The sequence below is a fragment of the Chelon labrosus genome (assembly GCF_963514085.1).
Source record: "Chelon labrosus genome assembly, chromosome: 22".
NCBI classification, from domain to species: domain Eukaryota; kingdom Metazoa; phylum Chordata; class Actinopteri; order Mugiliformes; family Mugilidae; genus Chelon; species Chelon labrosus.
Window position 1 is genome coordinate 9,432,837 of NC_140355.1, and position 18,049 is coordinate 9,450,885.

Here is an 18,049-nt window from a genome sequence, read left to right on the forward strand (position 1 = left end):
TATCTTCAGGGCACCAAGCCAGACAACAGGCAAGAAAAGAAGCTTCCCATAATTGAGTTTCAGCTTTCTTTATTAGGAGACTGACTGGGTGGTGTGGTGGTTGGCGTTCTATTTTATGACATTATTACATTTGCCAAAGTTGTCTTCCAACTTGGAAAAAACAAAACTGTTTCCTCAACGCTTCCCACTTAACAGAAGTGCTCAGTTGTATAGATGGATGCAATATATAGTCAAAACAAACTCTACCCACCCCTGTAAATAGTGCACATCCTATTCTTGTAGGATATTTCTAACAATCCCTTGATTGCATCCTACTACAGGAGCCATGGAGCACGAGCTTACAAAGCATCAAGGGTTCAATGTTGAAAGGTATCGCTCAGATGAAACCTATCTGTGGTGTTACATACATGGAACTCTGTGAATGCCGTCAACAAGTGGAGACAATATGGCACAACAGTGACGCTATCAGTAACAGGATGTCCCCCTCCAGATTGATGCATAGTAAAAACTGAACCAGGAGGCTGACATCAACATGAAACAAACTGCAGTTCTTTCTGGCAAGTACTGGTAACTCCCTACATGTGACAAACATCTCCCTAGTCTTCATCTGTATAGGCTATAGAGGGAGAGCGGCAAGTCATATTCAGTCTTGCAATACCATGTGAAAATGATGGCCTTAACAAAAAAAAGAAGTATTTTTCCTGGAAAAGCAACACATCACATTCCCAAAAGAACACCATATCCAAGGGGAAGCATGGCGGTGGCAGCGTCATGCATAGAGGGAACTAAGGCTTCAATGACAACCAAGAATCTTCCGTCATCTGGTAGAAAAAACAGGTGAACTTTCACCTTTAAGCCTGACAATGATTCAAAGTACGCACTAAATCACCAAAGGAATGGCTTCAAGAAAAATAAAAATTGGAATGGCACAGCCCTAGAGAAGTTGAAGGGCTGTGTATGGGAGATGCCCTCACAAATTGACATGTCTGGAACAGTTACTGGGGAAAGAGCAAGTCATACAGTTAAGTTTTTTGTTTTTAATCTTTATTTCTCTGACGAAGGACAAAAAAGTAAACTTGTATAAAATATTCACCTAGAACAACCAAGATGTTGGGAATGATTCAACCCTCTATCTACACGTCTGCCTTTTGTGCCTGAAGCAGTGCACTGGTTCAAGGAAAATATGCTCGGCTTCATTGTGACAGTGACTTACTCAGCATAGAAATGCAACCTTTTTTGAAATAAATGAGTGACTGCCTACATAAAAAAAAAAAACAGCTTAAGCCAGGGAATGCCACCGAGTTGAGCGCAGACCCAGCACAGCTCAATAAATTTGCGCTATCTGTTGTACATAGAGAAACTTTGACAGTATGGTGTTTGCAAATATTGACTTCAATGTGGCAGCAAACAGACATTTATCTTTTGTTGAATATTTAATTATGCTATCAACACAGACACATACACCAATCAGGCATAACATTATGGTCACTATCTTAATATTGTGCAGGTCTCCCTTGTGCCTCCAAAACAGTTCTGCCTCAGAACTGAGAAAGGACATGGCCTTCTGAGGTGTCTGGCAACAGAATGCTGTTAGTGGGGTCCTTTGGGTCCTATGGGTTGAGGGGAGCGACCTCTGTCGCTCAAGCTTGTTCCAGTGCATCTCAGTGTTTTTTTTTTTTTTTTTAAGTTGTTCCTAAAGTGTTTCTCTGTGTGTGTGTGTGTGTCAGGCTGCACCCTGCTGGGGATGGCTGCTGCCATCAAGGAGTGTCATTGCTATGGGGTCGTGGTGCCTGGTCTGGTCTAGGTGGGTGGTACATGTCTAAGTAACATCCACACGAACTGCAGGTCCAAAAGTTTACCGGCAGAATATTGTACTGTCACAAGATGGTCAATATTACTTACTTCACATGTCAGTGGTTATAATGTTGTGGAAGACTCAATTGTACGTGCCTGACAAAGACAAGGCAACAATGTATGCCATCTGGAGTCATAATGATTAAAATACTTCTGTGGTGTAAGGAGTGAGGCTCTTTAATATGGGAAACCTATTCCAACAGTATAAAATATTATATTCTATATAATCTAGCAACCAAAACTGCCTTTTGAGCAAAGATCTGAGTGTGGTTAAAAGTTAGAGCAAAGGTCTAGCCAAGAGAATGGACCAACCTGATTTTACTATTGTACACTATTCTTTCACTGCTACCGGTTCATATCAGTTCAATATTTGCTTATACTGATTTAATCTAAAATGAAATTGTTGTAAAATTATGTCCCTGTCCATACTGTGGAAAATAGTGCTCATCCCAACTTAAATGTAAAGGAACTAATGAGAAGCAACCCATGTCTAATAATTAACTGATAATTCTAACAACCAGCCTGTCTGCTCTATAATACCGATTATATTATACAATTTTTGCACCTTGACCAAACAGTTTGGGAATCTAGCGCTTGCAGACACACAATCTTCCACCAATATTAATGTTTATTCAACATTCAATAAGTAAGTTGCAATGAGCTTAAATATCTTAGGCCTACCCTTTGGGCTGCGAGTGTAGATGATTTCAGCAGGAATGGATCTGGCCTGAACAACTATTTATGATATTAAATGATGATTTAATAAAACCAAGATGATTTCCCCTTTGACATGATGCCCCAAACTGCAATCACAAACAGCACAGTGTGGTTCTGTCACAACATCACATAAAGTACTCATTAGTTGTGGCGTCGGTGAGTTATACACTTATTAACTTTTAAAATGAAGCAGAAATCTGGTCATAGAGATTAAGATTCTACATGGCATCCATTCTCATTACAGATCTACTCTACTTGCACCATTTTGGATCTGTGTAACTTGCTGGTTTTAATGTCTGACCTAAAATGACATTTCAGGGAAACTTGGGATCTGTTTGCTTATGGTTTCGGATTACTGATTTGGCATTTAGTCTTTATCTGAGCAAGAATGGCTAGGTAAGTCTTCTAGTTAAGACTATAGGGACATAGATCTACCTTCACCAACTCGTAACGTACCTCAAACTGTGTACATGACTCTAGCTCTGCTCTTTTGGCATCCGGTTCTCCAGCGAGTGGGCTGCGGAGGGTCTGTAGGAAGAGTGCTGCCTTCCTTTTCCTCTCTGCCTGTAGCTGTTTCTCCTTGGACTCCTTAGATGCCTGGGCCAGCTTCTCCCTGGCTGCAGCTGCTAGACGATCCTCCAGTTTCTGCTTGGCTAAGGGCGGGGAGATGAGTGGGTACACACAAGGGAGATGGTTGTAGTTTTAGTCCCTTATTTTGTTTTTGCCACAGCTAGAGAAAAAAAAAAACTTCTGCTGCTAAATGGTGGATTTATTCCCTCTGATTGTAAAGAGAGTGAAAATCAAAGCTTGTTCCCGTTCACAAGTAAGTTATCTTTGGAGAGCGGGAGAGAAGAGAGAGAAAGTATGGAGAAAAGATAGACAGGAAGATAGAAGGAGAGATGTGTATGAAAATAAATCAGACAGGATGAAAAGTGGGGAAAAAAACAAGCAAAAAGAAAAAGATGATGGGGTATTTTCCTATCTTGCTGACACATTTAACTAAGGTGATGTCTGGCATTTTGCTGAGTTTCCAACTGCTGTAAATTCACAAAGTTCTTGCTCTAAAAGACAAGTCCTGACTAAGTCTCTGGTGATACATAATTTCATGCAATTCAAAGTTTATACAGAAAAAGTAGACAAAGTAGGAGGGAGCATGTGGGTGGAGAAGAGCAGACAGACATCTGAATGACAATGGGAGTGGGGGAGAAAAAAAAAAACACACAGCTTGAAAGATGAGGGAAGGAGAAGAAGTGGCAGACGGGCAGAGGGTAGATAGGTAGGGAGAATGAAACGGGGCACCGAGAGCAACAACGCGAGCGAGACAGAGAAAAGTATAAAGCAAATGCTCGCGGAAAACAAGTTGTTTAAGTTATGCAACCGCCGGGGCTACCGTTATCACTTTGGGGTTAAAAATAGGCCGGCTGCCGAGGCAAATCATATTTGAATGCAGCGAACAACAACCGAGTGGAGCGTAATCCAAGTCCTGGTCCAATCTCAGTCTATTGCCATGTTGCCATAGTCATAGTTTCAACCACTTATAAAGCAAAATCCTAAACATTCTCACATTCTCCTCTTTTAATTAACTGATCAAAAAAGTAGCTTGATAATAAAAATGACACATTGGTTATTTAAAATGACTGATCAGAGCTGGAAGCTGTCCAGTTGGAAAAAAGGCCCTCATAGGAGTGTTGAGAAAGAACCAGAGAGCAGAAAAAAAAAACATAAAAATAAAAGATAGCTGAAAGGAACTTCAAAAGGCCCATATATAAGAGAGTTTTCTGGTTTGATATTGTGTTGAGTCAAAAATATGGGAGACATATAAATCAGACGACCACTATATTACAAGAAGAGTTTCTTAACAGAATGTCCACACAGATTTAAAAGGTGCTATTTTAGACTCTATAGGGTGTTTAAAGTCTTCTACCGTCACTCTTAAACATACATATTGACTAGGAAATGACTGCACTTATGTACTTATCCCTAGAAACTGCGTTAAGTGTGTGTGCATTAAGTGTGAGGGGCTGTTTTCCAGTCCGGCAACACGGATTAGTCTTTCGCTGTCCGCCTCCGATTCTCCTGCTATCTGATCAAGTTAGGCCCGCTGTGACTGACAGCTACTTTGCAGCACGGCAAAGCCAATTCAGTCAGCTTTCTATTAGGCTCTTCCAGCCTCTTTCTCTGGCTGCCTGTCAACTCCAAAGGAGGCCATTACACTCCAAGGATGTTCCACTGAACCTAAACGGGACCTGTCAACCTCCTTGATGGTGAAAAGAAGCACATTTGTCGTTGGCTGTCTGTCCATCCGTCTGTCTTTTCAGGCTCTATTTCGCAGCTGTCTATGAGGTCTATGGGTGATTATTACGCCTTCGCTCCGTCTTTCTCCATCTCGCGAAACGCTGAAATCCGTGTCTTTGAAGACCTACAATGTCTCTAGGGAGTTTGGCCAAACAACTGAAAGCCCCTTCAAACTCCACAGCACAGAAAACGATTGTTAAACTGCTAAATATAAATTTTGCACTACGTTGCTTGGTTTTATTTCGTGTTGTTAAAGATATTTCACAGAACTGAATGTGGTTCTTTACAAGAGGTTCTCAAGCTTGGAAGATTTAAACACAACTCATTAAGAAATCTAATAAAATCACAAAGCTTGTCACAATCTTCTGAGTTGTAGACTTATATGAGCTGACCACACCACTTTGAATAAATGCTGGAACCGTTTCCATTCAAGCGCATATTAAAAAACGGACACAAATGCCATATTCCCTTCAGTGTTTTTCACCTCATTTTCTACTGTTTGAGGTTTGACCAATGCTTTAGTAATGACTTCATCTTGTTGCCTCTCCTTTTTCTGCTGTGTTTAAATGGTACCACAGGGGAGACGTGGTTTGACCAACTCTTTTTCTATTTTCTTACCAAACATTTTGGTACCGAGGACATTTTCTGGCCTCTACCAACTCCTGACAGAAACACCAGCCTCTTCCACTCACAAATTGGTAACTGGTTGCAGGCACACGGGAATTTTTTCTTGCAATAAATTATTTTTTTTTAGTAACTAAACAGTTCTTTCAGACTATTGTTTGTCTGCATTGCTAACTACGTCTAAAGGCATTTGAAAATTAGGCAAAGTATATATATTCTGCAGATGTTTTAAAAATCCAAGCTGGTCTTTATACGTCAACATCTTGCTCCTCAGCAGCCCAGCATGTGCTGGTGATGCGGAGGACTATACAATAATGCCATCTATACATGGTGCAGCATAATACGTAGAATACTACACAATAAAGCATTAACATAACCATGACAAGTAGTTTTTTATATGTGGTTTGAAACAGTCTGCAACTTTCACCAATATCTCCATCAGGAATAGACTGAACTGACATTTCTTGTCGAAAGTTTTACATCCTCGGAAAAAATGCTGTAATATTATTCTTTGCCATTTGTTTTTTCTATGGCTTAAGAATTAAGGAATTTAGCTTTCGCGGAGGAAGCAGGCATCTCAGCACCCAACTTCTCATTATCACAGCAGTCATTAGTACCAAGCAATTTCTGCAGGCATAGCATGATTGTTATTTCGGGAGATGACAGCAGAAATTTTGAGCAGCAGAGACTTTGTTATAGAGAGCTTATTTCTCTGGTTAACAAGTTAGGTCAAATGGATTAGATATTTTTTGGAATACATTTTTAAATTTCTGATCATGAGTCCTTAAACTGTTCTTTTTTTTTAAGCTAAAAGAAGATCAACATGGCGGTTGTACGAGTGTAACCAGAGCCAACAAATCAACATCAGGTACATCAGCTTTAAGCAAAAAGAAGCCTGCATGTGGCTAAAAAATCTTGGCCCTTCATGTAGTAGCTTTCAGCTCAACCTTAAAGCGTAAACCTGATACAGGACACGTATGAATTCTGAGGCAGATGGATCTAATATAACATGAAAGGCATTGGGAAGCTCGGAAAGACTGTTATCCTCTATATCTACCACCAAACAAAAGAGACACAAAAATAGAGTAATAGAATACATACATCTCTGTTACGCCTCTGGGGGAGATAAATAGGGCCGTTTACTGTACTACATTGCTCGTCTCTTACTGCTGGGTACACCATGTTGAGAGAATTTATAATGCGGCCAGAGTAGATTTATTCATTTTTGCTTTTCTACCAATTCCAACCCTCCCCGAAAACAACCAAATGCCAGTAGGTGTGAAAGAGATGTCTCCTAAGCAAGCGGCTTATTTGCTAACAATGAAAAAAAAAACAATCTGTTTGAGCAGGCCTACAATAAATGATGATAAAGGAGAGAAAATCACCATCTGGTTCTATTTTAGCATCTTCTCAGCCGCACAAGAAGAGCGAGGCAGATGTTAGTTTCAATGCCCAGGTTGTCTTCAAATTAAGTTAATTAACTGGTTACCACACACCCAAAAATACCACCAAGTTTTATTTTTGGTATCGTTTTTTGCAAATTGTTATAATGTTACCTTGTTTAGCTTCCAACTCTTCCAGACTGAGGGTGGGTCTCTTCTCTTCCGGGGCACTGCTTGCAGAAGGCTCCCTGTCGACGGTCTCAGCTCCCGCCATCATGGCTTCCAGCCCCTGCTCTTCTAACAACTTCAAGCAAATGCATATAAAAAAAGTATTTTTACATGACAATACGTTCAAGAATCTGAATCAATGGATCTACAGCGTGTGCAGTGAATAGACAAAGCCGGACCAGACCTTGTCCTCGTCCGAGTCGTCATCCAGTCGAACTCTGTTCTTCTCCAGTGGCAGCATGTCATTTTCCTTTGCCTTGATGGCGAAACAGATGGGGGCAAACGAAGCTGTAATGTGACAGAGACAGAAGAATAAACTGGTGCCGAGAAAGGATTTAAGAGGAACAGGTAGACAAGCGCATGGTGGCACCGGGGAGTGAAAAGAAAATAGTATGAGGTGTATGAGAAAAGTTCAGGACGGGGTAGAAAGTAGAGGCCGCAAGAAGGATTGGGAGAGGAATGGACAAAGCGATAAGAAAAAGATGGATGAACACAACAGAGAAGAAGTGTCAAAAGGAAATGAAGAAAACATAACGGTGAAAGAGACTTTACAAAACAAGAATCAGACAGACACACACACACAGTCATTTCTATTATATAATGAAATATCTCTCCTCTAAAAGTGACAGTGCGGCCAATTCCCTGAAGAAGTAACCTTTATAGGACCCTTATGCTTATTGTGGAGGGACGGATGCTTACATACTCCTCCGACGAGTTATTCGTTTTCCTTGGCCTGTTATGTGATCTGCTGCATCCCGACTGTCTGTCTGTGCGAGTGCGTGCCTCAATTTGCATATATGTGCATGTTTATGTCTCCCGCCAGCATAGTGGTAAGCAGACCCTTTCATCTTTTCACACACATTTCTGGCCTGATATCGCCAAATGAAATTGCCAGCATAAATACCAACAGGCGGTTGTGCATAAACTCCGACATACGGCGCACACTTGCATACACACTAGAGTAAATACACTCATGTATATACTGGCATACACAAAACACCCCAAAGGCTTTGCATCTCATTTAATAAAGGAATGAACTAAAGAAGAGGAAGTGCCAGTGCCATTGCGGTTGCGGCCTGTGTATTTGTGTCTCTTCGCTTGTGTCAGTGTCGTACCTTTTGTCAGCTTGGAATCCATGGCCGACTTGTCCGATTGAAGCTCATCACAATCCTCTGCCGTCCCGCTCTGGATGGAGGAGAAAACGGAGACAGAAGAAGATCAGCTTGTGTTTAAACACGTTGTGGAGGCCACACAATACCACCCAAAGCTGACTGTATTTTACTGGAGTGGATCCTAATGATGGGAAAACCAGCACAACTTTGACAAGAGACAGATGGTGCTGAAAATGAGATTTCACGGAAAACCGCATGCCTTCATTTATTTAGATGACGTTCTTTTGTGGCGGGTTGGACGTACGGAAGCGGCACGTGAGAAAAGTTGGGTGTTAGGAAAGTTTTAAATAGACGCTTTGCGAAAAACTGTCCGTCTCCTGTGTCGCTTCTTGCAAAAAAGCAAATTAAACTGGAAGGGTAGCTGCAAAAAAAAAACAACACTCCTTCAAGTGTCTGTAGTGCTTCTTCGCTGTATAATATTGTTAATGGATGGATGTGAAATGTTAGAATGACTCATTCCTTTCCACTGGTTTGCAACAAAACTAAAACCATTCCCTTTAATTATTATAATTATTCATTTGCGGGGTTGCATCCACATCTGAGGTTAGACGTCTACCCGCTGCGCTACAGTGGATGTTTCCGTACAGAAACCAAAAGCACCCGTGGAGAACAGAACATTATGGCTCTGGCCTAATGTTGCGTTCTTCGGCACCTTTGTATTTCTATAGTGGAGGCTGGATACCATTAACAAAAGCGGGAGGCTCTTTAGAATTGAGTCAGTCTGATGAGACCAATTTTTTTTCTACAGAGACTTACGGCCGCGGCGCCGTAATGGAAAGTAAGAAAGAGGCAAACTGTGTGCAGCATTAGTCTTTTAAGGCTCGTCCACAACACATGATTGGCAGCTCCTTTCCTTCTCTCACACATCAACACCTCTTCTCACAGGAAAACACCATTTACTGAATCCGCACTGGCGTCTGGATCCAGTTTGAGGGGGAAAAGCACTTTGAGGCAACACGCGCGTCACTGCGGTCACTTTTGTTTAAAAATATATGGAAGTAAATTAAATTATCAGCGCCACAAAGCCCGCAACTTAACAATGCATTAATTTTTATAAATGAAGTACTTTGGTGTTTAATCTGTGGCTAATTTGTGTCCCCCCCATTTTTCTATTAATTGTCTAAGCTCAACTCATCACAACAGAACCTCCTGTATCCTAAACTGCAATTAACACAGAGCTTTGTTCACATTCATTTAATCAAAATGATTTTTCTGTGGGGATCTGTTGAAAACTTAAATGATGAAGTACAGAGTGACGTATAGTCGAGTCTGGAGGTGGCAAGTAACGTCATTATGTAAACTGTGTTTGAACAGGACTGATTCATTTAACTTTTACTTGTTTCCTCTTGCTTCTCACTCGCTTCTCTTGCCACTCCCATAAACTTATCTGGCTGCTGCTCCTCGCATCAACAAAGTATCTTCACAAAGCCCTTATAGGTAGCTGCTGTGCAGGTGCAAGATAACCAGAAACCCTCTGTAGTAATACCTGCGGGCCAAGTGCTCTTAGGTGCCATCCCAAATATAAACTACTGATGGGATGAGATGGAAAAGTGGTGATGAAGCCGGTGCCACGGGAGAAACGTAACCTCATGAGATAGATAAAATCTACTGAAGAACGCTTCAAAGGCAACTTCCTACTATTCAACTGGAGCTGAACGCTGCTTTCAACGGTGAAAGCGCTTTACCGAGGCCCCGGAGAATAAAACTCCAAAAAAACTCCACTGTGGGAAGATCTTCGTTGAAAATGCAGGAATTTGATCGTGCTCACATTTACATTCACAGGATAGCTCAGCAGGTAATAATTCTTCCTTTGCTTGTAGCAAAATATAACTAAGTTAGGCTGCTCAAGGGAAATGGTGGGTCTTCATATGGGCTTAAAATGAAAAACGTGTCCTGAACCATTGTTGGCCTTCCGATTGGTCTGTTAACCACCATGCACTTCCCATGTTACTGTTGCTAGTTTAGCCAAACAATAGCAAGATGGAGTCTATGCCCACAGAATAATATCAAAAACCTGTAGACTTATTAGCATTAAACCTTGTTAAAACCTATAAAAACTAAACATACATAAAAACCGAAAAGACGAATAATTCTTCCAATGTCTGTCAAACTTGGCACGTTAGCTGCTAACTGCCTCCACTTAGCTGACTTGCTTCCACGTTACCTAGGCTCAAGGTGACAATGGGAAGGAGCTGTCTGACTGGTGGTCAGCAGACCAGACACTAGACTAACAAAGGGTCGTCTGTTTGAAATTTCACATTTCACTTACTGAACTAGTTGTGCCACGAATGTCTGTTTTGTTTCGTTTCCCTGATTTCTTGAGAAATCACTTTAACCTCGATTCACGTTATTGTTTAATGAATTCAAAAATAAATTCTGCAAAACACGCTCACTGTTGTATACAAATTAAATCACTTCACTGTGAGGGTGAACTGTCACGTTATATTAATATGTCCGGCCATTACACTTGATGTGTAAGATTGACTTAATTGTGGATAATCTGACAACAGAGTGGATGAAAGCTGCTATAGTGCTCTATTTCCTACATACGCTTACAGTGCTGTGTCCAAATCCAGCTTATCTCTACTATATTATTACAAATCCAACTTAACATGAACAAATGATTTATTCTTGACTGAATACAATCTTTTAAAATGGAGTCTCGTTTGGGATTTCCAACCACATCTAAGCCAGAAACCGCCTGTCATGGTGACATGGGTACTGCTACATTCCAACAAAAGGAAAAGTTACTTTAATGTTTTTTAAATTATAAGGTATTCCCAGAAGGCCCCAGCAGAGCAGGAAAAGCACACAAGCTAAAAAAAAACATGTGTGACGGAGAATTTGAGTGTAAACCCAGCATATAAACATAAACTGGTGACTTTCTATATACTTCTATCTACTCATTATTTCATTAACTATGAAACCGTATCTTATATCTTCAGTGTCTGCATCCCTTTGACCGCGGTGCAAATCACAAACACAGGGCAGGTTTCTTGATATAAGAGACGAGCAGCTGCTTGTTGAAGCAGCATTAGCTGCGTCATAATAAGACACACTTCTCTGCACTCTGACAAGTTAATGGATTTGATTTGTCATAAGATAAATCCCTTATTTTAAAAAAAAACTTGCTCACTTCGTTTTCCTTTCACGCCGTGATAAAAAGGAGACTACTAAAACCATGAACAGAAGCAAGAATAATATTTATACAGATATACTGTATGTTCATTTGTATGAGACATCTATCCTTCCAACTAATTATTTACCTGTTCAAATCACATGATAAGCTCCTGAGGGGGATAATGGCTTGATGGGAACAATGGCTTAGAAACACATGAGCGAACACCAAAGATCAGCCATGAAGCCTGAAAAACCCTTGAGCCGAGGCACAGAGTTAAAGCATGTTCTCAGTAAATCAATCGCTTTGTGTCAAGAATATTTAATCTTTTGATAACTGCGGGATTCTGCATTATTTCAAGAGGCTCTCAATTGAATTCATTTCTGAAACAAGGGAGACACAGGTGGAATTACCTCTGTGGCAAAACTGTGAGCCTTGAAATCCTTGAACGCGGAAAAACAAGACTGGATGAGGAGATAAGCTAGTGTACTGCTCTGTTCCCCAGTAAGAAAATTGGATCAAACTTTTGACAATACTCTTGACATTTAATTTCTTCCTTGTTCTCGGTGTTATACTCTTCCATCATTTCAACATCTCTAATCGAATCTGAGCATGGCAGGTCCGGGCGTATTAACCACAAAAAGAAGCTCATTTCAAGGTTGACTGTGAGTGCAGTGCATGGTTAGACAACCTCTTCTCATTGTGAACTTGGCTACGAGGCAGTCCTACTGTATCAAACACATTCTTGTGTAAAAATGCACATTTTAATTGAAGGCGCAAAGATTGGGACAGGAATTTTAAGGGATAAAGAACCTGAGGAAGATAAGTTTCATATGCAATAGGTAGGTAAATAAACTCATAATACCTCTTGAAAATACCTTCCTTCCTTTTGCATGTAGTAATTCTTCTTAAACTCATAGTAGGTGTTGTACTGATTCCAAGATTGCAGAAAGTCAAACCTACAGTGGACAGAAAGAAGAGCATATACTAAATGAGTATTCATAAAAGATGACCCAGGATGATGAGGGGGCACAGCAGTATCTGAAGGCAAAGTTACAGATAAGCACTCCTAGAACGACAGATTTATTCCTGGTAAGAACACTTACCGAGGATCATTCTTGGCACGGACACTGGCCTCAAACTTTAGACCATTTCTTGCGACGTACTCGGCCAGCTTGTCTATGACTGGCTGGATGTCAGGTGGTGGGGGAATGATGGCTGGTGCTGCTGGTGTGGAAACTGGTGCTTCAACCTTAGAACTGAGGGGAAATTTAAGATGCGATGAATTTTAACATCTGAAGTGTCCTGTCTTCACATTTGTGTTGAATTGCTTTATGCATTTACACAATTTGAAACAATTCCACAAGCCCTGTACCTCTAAAACGCTTGGGCAAGGCAAAACACAAACAGCTAATTAGGCTTTTTACTTAAATACTCTGACTGAACAAACAAAGGATCAATGTCATTATGATTAGGGATGGGTTTAAAAAGGTCCATTTTAAGATTCAAATTGAAATTAATTTGAAAGATCCGTTATTGTTACAGAACATTCTTGGACTGAGTTTTGAAATATAAGCCATTAGCTGCACAACGAGATTTTTTGGTGTAGGAGCGGTGTAAGGCCTGAGTTGGAAGACGTGGCAACCAGAGGTAAAATATTGTGGAAATACCACAAAGCTCTGAAAGCAATGATAATATTAGTCTTGTGAAAATCTATTTTATAACTAAACAAAATTGTTTCAAAACTGAAGCATCTCTAAATGAATCAATACTGAACTGAGTGGAATAGGGACAATGTGAAAGCAAATTGACTCAGGAAATCAGTAGTGAGCACCAATTATGATTGATCAAGACTCTTTAATATAATTATGAACACATCAAGTCAGATTTCCATTAGTTAATTTCTGTTAAAGCAAATTTCAATGAAAATTGTAATGACGTCCAGGCTATCATGAAATAAAATTAAAAGTATATTAGATTATAGTTCAGATCCTACCTGGTTTCTGGTACACTTGGTACACACACTTGAGCAGCAGAGGCGGTGACCTGAGAGGGTGCTATAGCTGGTGTTGCCACTGTGACGGTTTCAGCCGGAGTAGCTGTTGTGGCCATTTGAGGCAAAGCCTCAGAAGATGCAGGGGGCGCCATGACAGTCGAAGGCATGCTGTTATAGTACGAGGTGGCATCTACACCTGGGGGAGGCGGGGCTAAGCAGAACGATCCATCTGGGAGCATGTAGTATCCGTAGTACACTGCAGCTGCGTTTGCTGCGGACAAAGAAGGGGGAAATAATTACATGAAATAATTCTGTTGTGCCTGACAAAAGGACAAACAGTTCAATCAATTCAAGTGGGATCCATGGGTGAATACACAGCTTTGTGTCGGTAGTTGGGATGTACAGACGAAACTGCCCTGGCTTTGTACATGAATGAATGGATGAGTTGCTGCGCCTCTGAATGCGAAAACAAACTGCACAATATAATGCAATCCATTTTCGCACCCGTACAATAAATAACAGCTTTAGCAGGATCGTAATTTTCAGTTTTTGTCTGGCACGGCCATAATCATTGATTCTCCTCCATGCTTCAGAGTGAGGGGTGTTTCTCTGCCCCCCCCCCCCCCCCCCCCCCCCGTATAGTTAAGTTGAGAAGTGGGAAGCACTGTGAAATAAATGCTTACATTTTATGGGAAATGATGGAGCATTTATAACAGTTACAAGATGATTTACTAATTCATTTCTGACTTGCATCATACAATCTTTCCATTTTAACCTTGGTAAAGAATATGAGCAGGTCACGGAGAAGCCATCCGCCACCAGAAATGGAAGCTGTCAAACCAGGGTTGTTTAGTGAGTCTATAAATAACTCAAACGTCACATATGAGCTCAATCACTGTCGAAATTACATTTTCAAGTCGGCGGAAAAATAGGAAAGCGAGACAAACTGATTGCCCTTTACGACCACAGTAACTTTTCCAAGAACTTTTTTTTTTTTTTTAAGTACTATTCTGACCACAATCCCGTCATTTGCAGTCTGCAAATCTACATAGAAACAAGGACATGAAAATGTTCATCAGCCTAAGTAACAGAAGTGCCACTCCAAGAGATTCAGGTTATTAAAAATACTTTACACTGTGTCTAAGAGTGGTAGCAAAAAGAAGGCAGCTGCATTAAAATTGGTCACTGGGCAGCAATACAATGTGGTTGATGAGGTCGGACTTCAGGAGTTAGGGGTGTAGAGGTGTAATGGGCCTTTTGTTGCCAATGCTTGCTTTGACTGTGGTCGTTTTATGCTTTTTTTTTTATGATACGCTTAATGTGTCAATTGCACCAATTTATTTATTAAGCAGAATTAAAAAACTATAAATCAACATGTGACCTGTGCTAAAAAAATAAAATAAAAATGTCTCTCTTATCAAGGGGTTTGTATTACAAATGCCATTTAGTGAAAGTGGAGAGGGGGGCAAAACTGGGACAGGGACAAAACAAATGGAGACAGTGTGATATTAACACATTAGTCACTGAGCTGGTTGACTTTAATGATATCCAATTTTCTCTAGTCAAGAAAATGGAAAGCCAAAGCAGGGGCTCTCATTTACAACACATGATACAGGATAATGTCTTAGGATGGGTACGTGGAAGGTCAAAAAAACAATTAAGTTCAGTGGTTGGCCAACCAGATATATAATAAATTGTAAGATGGATTTCATTGACCGACTTTTAATTTGAAGTTAGTTGTTTCTTTGATGAGTCTTCGGCATACTTTTTACCATTAAAACAAATGATTATATTCACTAAGCTAAGGCAGGCTCTTAAGTTTAAGACATAAGATGACACGACTCATGTGTTATAATTGGTGGCAAAACAAACAAACACAAATAAAAAGACAAGCCACTGGACCAAACGAAAGCACAGCGTCATTGGTTTACAAATGAACAGCATCTGCGCTGAGCAACAGTGCATTTCAGCCGCATTAAGCAACCAAGCCATGCACAACCAATTTACAAACATCAACAGCCCCATTCCAGCACCAAAGATGAGGTCAAAGTACAGCCCACACGACTGTCTAAGGGATGAATATATTTCAGGAAGACAAGTGAACGTTCACGGGTCAGCAGGGACCAACGACCATCGCTATATTTAAGTACTTATTTCAGACAAGGATGAGCACGGCCCGTACATGGCACAATTACCTCAGCAATTTGTGACGCACAACTTGGAGGCAGGGTAGATGCGACTCATTATGAATGAATGCACTTATGGCCTTGCACACCAGATGATCTTTCTTTAACATAAAGACGATTCTATTGTTTAGCTTCATTCGATTTAAAATGACGTTTTGATTTATTTTAAAAGCTTGAATGATATTCCATCTTAATGCTGTGTACTTCATGTATGGGGATGATTAATTCAATTCAATACTAAGGCAGACTCAGAATTGCCAATCATCCTCCAGTGATCTTCTAAAGTAGCTCATAACGCAATTTACGTAATTGTGTGTCTAAGAGAGAAGTAGCCGTGGGTCTTGTGGTATTTAGGGTACACTGTTATCTTAGAATGTCCCCAGAAAAATTAACTCAGACACTTTTTTCAAGATTTTATGATTCATCTAATCTCTTCCTTTGAAAGCATTTATTATTATTTTGGAGCCTTGTAAGAGTTGAGGCTTATGCGCTTTCTGGTGTGTCCATTTCATTTACTAAGAGCATGTCTCAAGCTTGAGAAATGCCCATAGTAGACTTGGTAGACTTGCATGAGACTTGTTGGCACGTTGTTGCTGACGCCATCCCTTTAGAAGTGGTAAAACAAGTGCATATGATTGGTTCACGAATCCAAAAAAAAAAAAACCTCAACTTTTGATTTGCAGCACGCCATACCCAACACCCATTTGCTGCTATGTGTGGTGCGTCTTATTGTTGGCTTTTTTTGAAAATGAATCTTAACTTGTTGCTTTATCCGCATTTGACCAAAAGCAACAGTGGGCCAGCTGACCATTGAGAGCAGAGTGGGCTTTTTGGGGGTGGAGCCTTAAAGAGATAGGTGCTACAACAAAGCAGACAGAGGGTGAAACAAGAACAATGGCCTCTTTATTATGTGTCTAATGTACATTGTCTACAATCAAATAATTAATTTTGATCCCCTGACCTCTGTTGCAGTACGTGCAGTTAATGTTATCAAAACTTATTAGGCTGATTGGAATTCTACAAACACAAGGCCACACATCTACTTAAAGCTGACCTGACCCAGAACCTAGGTTCTGTTGGGATTTGAGAGTTGGTCTGGGTCAGGTCCTCTTTGTTTTCAGGAAGTCTGGCATTGCAGGCGCTCTGAACTGATAATTAGTTTGCTGCCACGTCACGGAAAATCCCTGTACACTAATTATTGACTACAGTTAACAGCAGCGCAAGAAGTTGCACTGAATGACCAGCGGACGGAAAACACTATATACTCAATAACAGACGTTACATTGCAGTTTTTGGTGGTCAAAGGAAATAGGCAGGTTTAATACCTGTTGTGTAAGCCTTTATATTGTTTTCAGAAACTTGTTTGAAACTTACCAGGCTAAAAGCAAATAATAAGGAAAACAATTGTATAGACTAAAGAAAATACAGTAATACACAACCAACATGTGGTGTTGTGTCTCTCAGAAACTATACTCACGGTCAGCAGTGTACTGCGCTGGTGTAGTGGATGCAGGTTCCTCTGATTTAGTTGCCACTGTCGCAGTCCCATTTCTTTCCTGTCTGGCTTTTCGCACAAGTTCTGCCAGAGGATGATCTGGGTCCATTACCCGAAGAGGCTGCAAAAGATCAAGGTCAGCTTTGTGAAAATAGAGTACCACGACATTTTTATTTTTTGCAGTATTTCAGCATCTGAGATCACACCACATGTGTATAATATGAGACAGAGCCATTCTACCATTTTAATACAGTGCATATACTATGCATGTTCTCTCAGTCAGAGACAGTGAATCAGTGTTAGCTTGTACTTAAATACAGTGCAAGATTTAATTACTATTATGCAAGCAACTTTATATAGCCATCTTCTGTCATCTCAGTGCAGTGTAAAAGATCAACAGAATTAAAGAGTTAACCGCACGAAACACAGAACATGCGAGTCTTTAGTAGACAATTAGAATAGATGATCTGAAAAGAGATCATGATAGGAGGCAACTGTTAGACAGCTTCTTACTAAAAGGAGCTCATTATGCTTCTTTAAAAAGACATGCTTCTATTCTTGCTGCTCAAAGACTAATGACTGTCCTGACAAGGCACATGAAAGCACTAACAAAAAACTGTAACAGCATGAAGGCAGGGAAACGGAACAGAGTCGGTGGGTATTAGTCTCAGTAACAGATGTGGGCAGCACAAGGGATGTAAATAAATAATGTATCATTTCAGTGGCAGTCAGTGGTCGGCTACCAGACAGAACTGCAGCACACACCGATAAGGCATAACATTATGACCACCTTCCTGACATTGTGTTGGCACCCCTTCTGCTGCTAAAACAGTCCTGATCCATTAAGGCAGGGAGTCCACTAGAGCCCTGAAGGTGTCCTGGGGTATCTGGTGCCAAGATGTTAGCAGCAGATCTTTTAAGTCCTGTACGTTGTGAGGTGGGGACTCTAAAGAGGGGACTTGTTTGTCCAGAACATCCCACA

At 40.6% G+C, this 18,049-nt stretch overlaps 1 protein-coding gene across 2 annotated transcripts in view; it reads right to left on the reverse strand.

Moving 5' to 3' along the window:
* Positions 1 to 18,049, reverse strand: part of sfswap (splicing factor SWAP) — a 51,721-nt gene that overhangs the window by 21,147 nt on the left and 12,525 nt on the right. For both annotated transcript variants that reach the window (XM_084572744.1, XM_084572745.1), the window contains 8 exons: positions 17,050 to 17,188; positions 13,387 to 13,657; positions 12,497 to 12,649; positions 12,256 to 12,349; positions 8,216 to 8,285; positions 7,285 to 7,388; positions 7,047 to 7,176; positions 3,028 to 3,224 (listed from right to left, as the gene is read on the reverse strand). In XM_084572744.1, the coding sequence (XP_084428870.1) occupies positions 3,028 to 3,224; positions 7,047 to 7,176; positions 7,285 to 7,388; positions 8,216 to 8,285; positions 12,256 to 12,349; positions 12,497 to 12,649; positions 13,387 to 13,657; positions 17,050 to 17,188 (1,158 nt within the window). The remainder of the gene's footprint in view (positions 1 to 3,027; positions 3,225 to 7,046; positions 7,177 to 7,284; positions 7,389 to 8,215; positions 8,286 to 12,255; positions 12,350 to 12,496; positions 12,650 to 13,386; positions 13,658 to 17,049; positions 17,189 to 18,049) is intronic.